At 35.6% G+C, this 9,601-nt stretch overlaps 1 protein-coding gene across 2 annotated transcripts; it reads right to left on the bottom strand.

The window, feature by feature from the left end:
* Positions 1–921: 921 nt before the first annotated feature.
* AXR4 (alpha/beta-Hydrolases superfamily protein) lies at positions 922–3,677 on the bottom strand. Of its 2 annotated transcripts, none has more exons than XR_016029495.1 (2): positions 1,819–3,584; positions 922–1,463 (listed from the first exon to the last, which is right to left on the bottom strand). XR_016029495.1 is itself a non-coding variant. In XM_012985001.2 (2 exons), exons 1-2 carry the CDS (start codon positions 3,461–3,463, stop codon positions 1,002–1,004), a joined length of 1,488 nt encoding a protein of 495 aa, XP_012840455.2. In that variant the 5' UTR covers positions 3,464–3,677; the 3' UTR covers positions 922–1,001. The 2 variants fall into 2 exon arrangements, 1 of the variants encoding a protein (XP_012840455.2); XM_012985001.2 differs by having other exon boundaries at positions 922–1,256; positions 2,231–3,677.
* Between the last annotated feature and the right edge of the window lie 5,924 nt (positions 3,678–9,601).

Here is a 9,601-nt window from a genome sequence, read left to right as displayed (position 1 = left end):
GCTCCAGGTCCGGGTCCGCTACCTTAACGGGCCGTTGAGTTACCATGATTTACATTCCTCCATCAATCATTGTCGGGCCAATGGATGGGGGCCCTGGGGCGAGGGATTTCGCCTTTTGGTGCAAGGATGATTTGGGCTTGGATTTATCCCTAGTTTATTTGGTGGTTGAGGTATGTAAAATAACTAGGGGTGTGCACGGGTCGGTACGGCTCGGTTTTTCCAATAAACCAAACACGTACCGATAATATCGGTTTTTCATATTTTAAAAACCGAATATGTCGGTTTTTTTCGGTTCGGTGTTAATCGGTTTTTCGGTTTTCGGTTAACGGTATCGGTATAATTCGGTTTATTTTCGGTTTCAATTTCGTCTATTTGTTCGAATCGGTTCGGCATAAAACCGATATTTTTGGACTTTCATTATATTTATTAGAGAAAATTAACAAATAACAACCGAAAATTAACTAATAAAAAACATGTCACAATCCAAAATTAATTACTAGAAAAACATGTCACATGGAGGCGCTCGAAAGATAGAGGCACATTAGTGTAAGTATTTATACTATATATTAAAAAAGACCATTATTTTGTATAAATCGGTTCGGTTCGGGAAATCGGTTCGGTAATTTTTTTATTCTCCATACACAAACCGATATTTTCGGTTTTTTAAAAAACATTAACCGTATATGCGGTTTTAAGTCGGAACGGTATATATCGGCTCGATTTTTTCGGTTTTCAGTTCGGTTTTTCGGTTTCTCGGTTTTTTTGCTCACCCCTAAAAATAACCCCTAAAAATAAATAGGGATAATTACACTTCTAGTCATTGTACTATACATTGAAATTGATTTTAGTCACTATATTGCAATTTTGGTCCGCCGTTTGGATGTTAAAATTGACGACTCCCCAATTGTGTCAAACATTCCATTTTTGAGCAAATAATCCTTTACAACAATAAGAATCAAATAAGTCGATCGATTAAGTCATGTTTAAAAAAAAAAAAAAAATCACTGAGCCCAACCGTGGCCGAGACCGTATGCATCCATATATCCAGCATGAGCATGACCCTCATGGTGGTCGTGTCCATGGTGGTCGTGACTGTCGTGCCCGTGGTGGTGGTTGTGGGCCCCACTTGTAGCTTCATTAAACTTCATCTCTACATGTTCATGTACTATCGGTTCTTCCACCGCTTGTTTAGCGGGTTTCGGTAAAGACGAAACAAACTCGTATATGCTTTCACCTACTTCCTCCGCGTTAAGTTCCTAAATCACCGAAACAATTTCATAAATAACTACATAAGTGCTACAATTTAATATTGATCGAAGATTCCTAATAACGGGACGCAACACAAGGTTAAGGTTCATTCAGCAACTATAGCAATCAAGATCCACGCTTTTGATATATACAATAAATATACAGTTAAACCTCTATAAATTAATACAAACCTCTATAAATTAATCCAGTCGGAACTAGGGAAATTCTATTAATTTAGCGAATTATTAAATTATCGAGTTAATAATTTAACACGTTTTCACCGAGTCGGGACCGAGAGAAACTATTATTTAATCGAGGTTATTAATTTATCGAGGTTCTACAGTAGTAGTGCTTACCTAATTCTTGAACTTATCAGAAGATATATTGCTCCTATCGTCTTTCGATAGTATAAAATAAAAGCTATATTTTTCAAATAAACGTTTCCTCGTAAAAACTTGTCATTCAATTTTAGACTAATAATATGACACTACTAACATCCAACTACTAGTTATTTCAAACCAAGTTCGGTAAATTTTGGAAGCAGAAAACCCAAACAACAAAGGAACAAACTAAAAGACAGGATTTTATTTAACATATCGTAACATAAAAGAATGTCCGACGCAAATGTTGCATGACTACATCGAAATCATCCCTTTGCATCAAGGAGAATTAAATTCTCGAATTTGAGGAAAGCTGAAAGAATTTATATATAACCTCATGTTTTACATGTATGCTAAACAGTCTATAAACTCGTTGAGTTCCGGCTCCCTCGTAAGTATTTTTCCGGAAACTCAATTGCAAATCTAAATCCACGTAATTTTTAGCCGACATGTAATGAAAGTATCAAACTTTCTAGCCAATAGATAACGTACATGTACGAAGACGGACACGTTTTAGCTAATAGATGCACAAAGGAACACGAAATCAGCGAACATAGTTATTAACAAACATCAATTTTCAGAATTAATTAATCGTATCTAACCTGAGTCCATCGCCCACCGGAATGCGCGACAAGTGACGCCTGAGGAAGTGCGTCAGTAATCCGACGGCCCTCGTCGCTCCACTTATCCGACCAAACCACATGCACGGGCAGCCCCTTAACACCGTCCGAACCGCCCCATTCGGATAAATCGAAACTAGAATTCAAATTCTTCCCCATTCCAACAACCGCGCGTCTCCCATCCCTCCCCTTCAACAAAACCCTATGCGCATCCGCCTCGTATCCACTAACCGATTTCATACAACAACTCGCAACAACTCTTTCGAACGCAAACCTAAATCCCAACACGATTTCCCTCACAACGGGAATTTGTAGAACCCGAATCGGAAAAGCCGAACCATTCGGATCGCTGTCTAAAAGCACAACGCTTCGAACAAGAACGCGATTTTCAAGAATCCAATTCGCACTCAACGAAAACGCCGAATCGTGCAAGACTAAGTCGACGGGCGCTAATCCCATCGAATCCACCACTTGGGTCAACACTTTCCCCATTTCTTCACTACCCAACTCGATCGCCTTAACGACTTCTTTCGTCTTCGTCGGACGAACCTTATTTTCCTCGAAGTCGACGAACCCTTGTTCGACGAGCTGATCGAACCCCCAAAACAGGCCCTTCTCTTTGATTTCATCGTACACATCCAATAATCCTCCGAAAGGGCCGTTGTTTCCAAGATTTTCTTCGACGACGACGGTGGATTTGTCGGAGAATCCGGAACCCGGGAGATCGATTGCGACCGCGTGTACGTTTTTACTGCCTAGAGTGGTTACGACGTTCTTGAAAGCGAAGGAGCTGCAACCTACGCCGTGTACGATGAGAACGTGGCTGTCGGAGTTGGTGGGCCCTTGTTGAATTGAAAAGACTTCGACTTGGGGGTGGTTGGGGGCGGTTTGGACCTTGATTGTGCGGCCGGCGGCGTAGTGGTGGCGGAGAGTGGTGGGGAGGTTGAGGAACCATGTCCGGGGATCTTGTTCGGATAATGAGGAGAGGAGAATGAAGGAGATTGTGATGGATGAGACGATGAAGGTGAAGTAGAACCAGAATTGAAATGGGTTCGCGGTGGCGGCGGCGGCGGCGGCGGATTTGGTGGGAGCGGAGGTCGACGGTGTCTGCGGCGGCGGCGGCGGCGGTGAGGTGGGTTTATTGGGTTTGGGTTTGGGTTTTGATTTGCGGAGCTGTGGGTTTGGGGAATCGGGTCCTTCGGTTATGATTGCCATTCTTGAAGGTGGTTCGATTTAAGGGTTTGTTTGGCAAATTAGAAGTTTAACAGAGAAGATGTAGTGGGAGAGTAAAGTAAGCAGCTTCAGCCCTTTTTAGCCACGCGCGGCCGCGGCGAGTATGGATTATTGTCGGAGTTTGTTTTCAAATATTTTATAGGATATCTAAACTTAAAGTTTGTTGTAAAATTTTGAGAAATCTTCTCAACGATTTAGGTGGTGTTTGCAAATGCTTTTTTAAAGTGATTATTCGGTTTTTTTTCTTCTCATAATCTATTTTTAGGTGTTTGCAAAATCAACTTTTGTTTTTGCTTATCTTAAAATAATCTGCTTTAAACTATTTTTTTAAAAGCACCTCTAACCCTGCTTTTTCAATTTTAGTTCATTTTCCGAAATATTTGCAAACACCCCCAACTTTTAGAAATAAGCACTTAAAACTAACTTAAATCACAATCACTAACTTCTACTTTTAAATAAGCATTTGCAAACACCACCTTAGGCTTAATCCCATTTTGCACCGTTGAAATGAAGTTTTTTGTGCATTTTTTGCATTTTGCACCCTCGAAAAATAAGAATAACACTTTGCACCATCAAAACACAATAAATCATTCACAATGCATCGTTGATTGAATAATAAATCCAATTGCATTTTTTATTGGTCTTTTTTTTTCGAAATCCAAAAAACAAATTAAATTGTTATTTTCTTCAACATCCAACCTAATTTCAATCGCACAAAGTGCGAAAAAATAAAAATCACACCGGATTATTAAAAACAACTATATTTTCTTACAAAATAAAATAATATAAATTTTTATCACTAAATTATTAAATTGATGGAATCTTCTAGATTATGTGGAACGTTTTCCAGTTTTACGGCATTCGAGCTCCATATTTTGAAGCAAGATGACCGTAAGATGTGTAATGTTTCTTGGCTTGTAAGTGTCAGATTCTAGTGCATCAGAAACTGCATTTTTGCACAAAATGAGTACAAACTAGAGAATAATTCACGAAATGTAGAAGATTATGTTGAATTAGACACAATAAGGGTGGACATACAAGAAGATTTATAGTTGAGGCGATGATTGTTACCAAAAATATAAAGGGTTTTTTTTTTTCATAATTTGACATTACCTCGGTGGTGACCGTAATTTACTGGATATATTACGTTAACAACCTTCTTTAACTTTAGTAAAAAAAAAAAGAATTGACTGCAGTAATTTCAAAATATAAAATTATTAGCATCTTATAAAAATCATCATGCCATCCAAATCCTTTACAATTTATATTATGGAAAAAATATAATAAAAATATTCTATAAAATCTATTATTGATTATTGATGTAGGAATTCCAAACAATAATCATAGTCCTACCGTAAGTATGAATCTGGGATCCTAGTTCAAGAAAAAGTAAATGGAAATTGGACAATTCATAATGGCGGGAGCGTGCGGGGATCATCTGATAGTGATGATTGGAAAATGGAAAGAAGGTCTCAATGTAGGGAAAAAGATGGTACAAAAGTAATTAAAAAATATGGATGCTAAAAGGCTTTAACAATTGGCCCGAGATATCCCCATGGGATAAAGTGTGCACTTTTCTGGGATATCTTGGAAGGGGGGAGTGCGTTTAATTTGGAGAAGAAGAAACGAGAATATTGACGGAGAAGAAACGTACGTGTAATAGGCAGAAGTGGCATTTTTATAATTTATAGACTTGACCAAACGGCGTCATAGTCAAAATCGTGAAAATTAACGGACATGGTTACATTGGGACAATTGTACAAGTATGTGGGGGTGGGGGTTAAATGGATGCAATTGCGAGTATGAGAGGATAAAGTGATTTTAGATCAGAGTACGAAGGGGAAAATAAAATTTACCCTTATTATTATTAGTATTATTATTATTATTATTATTATTATTATTATTATTATAAATTGGTTCTCCCCAATTTAGAATAGGGTAAAGTACAATTTACACCCCTGAATTATAGGGGCTGTACCAGTTTGCCCCCTTGAATTACAAAACGTCTCAAATATCCCCTCTATTTAAATTTTATTTGTAAATGCTCATATGGCCCCTCTATTCAATTATATATATATATATATATATATATATATATATATATATATATATATATATATATATATATATATATATATTATATCTGTGTGTGTGTTTTAAAGCTTGTTCACTGATTTTTTTTGCTTATTTTGTCAAGTTTTTTTCCTCCATATTTTTGGGTTTCTTTCTCGTATTTCTGCTTTTCTTCTCCTTATTTAACCACTAAAAATGCTACTGTTTTTTCTTCTAAAATTTATTAAAATGTCGAGTAACAGCTCAAATACACAAAATTCTTGTACTTCGTGGTACAAGACATCTTATAATACACGAAAATTACCCCAAAAGTTATGCATTTAATTAAGGGCATAAACAAAAAATGCACAAAATTGAACAAAAGGACAATTAGCAAACATATTGATCCAAAAATTAAACACAATTAAGAAAATCATGTAAACCATAAATTCACCTCAATCGTAAATTCATAACAAAATCGACAAATACAACTAGGGGTGAACATAAACCCTCCCGAAACCCGCAATTTTTACTTACAAAATTCTGCCCAGCAGTTTGGCAAAATGAACACCCGAGTAGAACGGGTCGGGTAGCGGGTTTGACAATTGCAACCCGCAACCCACCCGACCCGCCCGCATACAACTCATACAATTATATATATAATATCAAATAATTGGAGAAATTTAGGGTTTTGCAATTTATTTGCGCCGCCTCTCCTGTTGACCGCCTCTTCTTTTCTCCTTTGTATCTATTTCATGGTTGCTTCTCTTACATGTTGATTTTCCAGCCAATATTTTTTTTTCTCAATTTAAATTACACCAACGTTATCGATCGCCATAAAGCAGTGTACGATATCGGTGGAGCGCGCTTCAAAACCATTGTCATTCTCATTTCGCAACTTTAAGTATAAAGTGATGCCAAATTCCGAGGAGAAGTTATCCGACAGTTTGTAGAGCAAAAGAAAAAGAAAAATAAAATGGACAATGGAGAGGAAAAAGGAGCAGATGAGAGACAGTGGGAGAACTATAAAAATAGAAGGGGGTTGACAATTCTTTCGTGAATGATGTCATTTTCTTTTGGAAGATTTTTTTTCTTTTGAAAGGAATTTCTTTGGAAGATAAATGAATTGGATTAAATTTTGTCAAAACTTTCTTTGGTATTGCATATTTGTTGAACCTGTCCGCCACCCGACCGCCACCCGCCAGACCCGACCGCCACCCGAACCCAGCAGTTTGTGTATAGAAATTAGCAGTTGCAGTTTGCTAATTTGTCAACCCGCGCAAGTCGGGTCGGGTTGATTTTTTATCGAAACCCGCCCAAACCCGCCCGTGTTCACCCCTAAATACAACACGTATTAATTATATAATTATTAAGTTTCTTACAACAAACCACCAAGGACAGAGAAGTAATTGCACATTTAAATTAAATGTATTAATAATTTAATGGTTGACCATAAACTCGATGGAGTATTTAAGACATTTTGTAGTTAGGGGAGCAAACTGGTACAACTTTTATAGTTCATGGGTGTAAACTGTATTTTTTCCTTTAGAATATGTTGAGCCAGACTAGTTAGGCCATCAATTCACGGTCGAACCGGCCAAATATATATATGCAGGATTGATATTTTTTTAGACAATTTTGCCCCATTATTTTTACAAATAGGACAAATTTTAGTTCTACAAATACGCGTTAGTTGAAGTTGCACTTCTCGGGAAGCTACCAGTACTTGTCGGCTGATTATTGCCTTTTGTTTTTCAAAGCTCGGCAAGAAGCAAAGGTGTTGAGTAATGGAACATCTTTTCTAATTGCATACTTCATTTTCTTCTTTAATTTATTGTTTTTAATATCAAAAAATAATTCAAAGTACTACTTAATTGTACAAAAAGAAAAAAAAATGTTTATTTTGTTTTCAACGACTAAAACCAATAAAAAATTTAATAATATTATTCTTTTCCCTCAAAAAAAAAATTAATAAATTAAGAAGCCTTTTCGTTTGCAAATCTTCTTTTATTTAATTTAGTTTGATTTGAAATAAAAAATAATAAAAAGTTTAGTTAAATATTTGTTTATAAGAAAAATTTAATTGATCATACAACATTATAATAAACACAATAATACAAATATCTACCAATTTGTTCATGCTCATATTTGACTCTCATCCTTCATAATTCTCATAGAGGTATAGTTAATTTTCTCGTGCATATGCTTTATTTGTTCCAAGTTCGATTTTTTTTCCAACACAATATAATTGGGCATGTTGCTTATACAATCAATCTATTCCCAAATGAGATCATAATCTATGATCGGAAGTTTATTTATTGTTATTTTTTATTTTTTGAGAAATTCAAATCCAGCTATAAACTGGTTAAGTAGGGGATGAGGCAGGATTCGAACCCTATACTATACCACAATTCTAATAGTAGATGTTAGGTATCAACTATCCCAACGAAGGTAGGTAATATATGACTGGAAGTTGTATAAGATAGACGAGGTATTCCTTACCTTCTAGCTCGATAGGACAAGCCTTACATACTATATTAGAAAGTATGCTGGAGCTCATGCACATCTCGAAATTATAAGGTAATTATTCACCTTTTAAAACTAAATCATTTACGTAATTGTTTACCATGTATTAAATAGTATAACACATATTCAAGGGGCATTACTGTTTCTCTAAATTTCTCTCACTGCTATTAATACATTATTGAAAGCTCTTCCTAGATTCTATATCTTTATAATATTTTGATAAAGGTGAGAAGGTTTTTGTTGGAAGTTAATTAACGGATACCCAATTCTAAAATTGTTGTTGGATGTTTTTTGTGAGACGAAAAATTGTTTGATGTTTAAATTGTGATAAAATTTAGCGTAGTGCAATTAGCATCTGGCGTTTTACATTTTAGCCTCTTCATCAACCAAAAGTACACAATTGCAGATGGCTCCAAAGTTTAAATCGTTGAAATTTATGCTACACCCGGTTATTACACTATAGATCTACACATAATTATGTGTGATTAGTAGATGATTATTTAACCTCATCTACAGTTAACAAATACCAGTTGTAGCATATCACTTCCATCACAATCGGCCCTCGTAATACACTCATCATTAATGAAAATAACCGGCTTAACTGTACACAATTTAATACGATTAATTCTCTGAATGGTGTGGTTTATTAGTATCAATTCTACAGAAAATGATAATAGGTACTTATATTACTGTAGGAAATTGTTGGTCTCCGATGATTTTTTTAAAACATGAAGAAGATGTAGTTGTGTTGCACCAACTCATGTTTAATCTCAGTCTATTTTTCTTAATGTCCATGCACATTTTTCCTCAAAATAACCATCGTCGTTTGACTCACTCGCACAATAATACCCGAACTTATAGTTTGGTAGGAAGAACACCTTTGCAACTCGAGTATTTGGGTACAATAGTTGGTTTGAATGATGTTACATGTCGTGATAATCTTAGAATGGACTTACAAACTTTCTACCGCATGTGTTACGTTTTAGAAAATGTTGGTGGTCTTAAAGAAAATAGAAATGTCTCTATACCCGAGCAAGTTGCAATGTTTCATCAAATTTTAGCCCACCACACAAAAAATGTTGTTCGGAGTCATTTCAACAGATCTGGGTACATTGTAAGCAAACATTTAACCGCGTCCTTCTGACTTTGCTAAAGTTACACAAAATGCTTTTGATTACACTAAAATCCGTTGGTGATAATTGTGAAAATGAAAACGTTACACACTTTAAGATAACCATAAATAATATATAATATCACCGTTGTCGTACGCAGCCGTAATTTGTTTAAATAACGCTGTACATTTGTTAGATGCTTAAACAATTCCATTTCACAATCCTAACAAATGTATCATCTAGTGCAATTCCGAATAAGTGGTGGTATTTTTCATTATTTAACCTAAGTTTAGGTATTTTTTGTAATTTACACAGTATATTATACATAATCACACACACGCATGCGTACATGTACTTAGGAAATAATTATTTAACCTTATTAACAAATAAATCACTGTAGCATATAACTTCCCACCAAATCGGGCGTCGT

The sequence above is a fragment of the Erythranthe guttata genome, chromosome 14, assembly GCF_056151865.1.
Source record: "Erythranthe guttata isolate IM_541 chromosome 14, IM_541, whole genome shotgun sequence".
NCBI lineage: Eukaryota > Viridiplantae > Streptophyta > Magnoliopsida > Lamiales > Phrymaceae > Erythranthe > Erythranthe guttata.
This window is presented reverse-complemented; position numbering and strand designations above follow the sequence as displayed.

Coding starts and splice junctions, on each gene's coding strand:
- AXR4 (XM_012985001.2), bottom strand. CDS start 3,463: ATGGCAATCATAACCGAAGGACCCGATTCCCCAAACCCACAGCTCCGC. Junction 1,257..2,230: donor CCGGTGGGCGATGGACTCAG/GTTAGATACGAT, acceptor TCGGTGATTTAG/GAACTTAACGCGGAGGAAGT.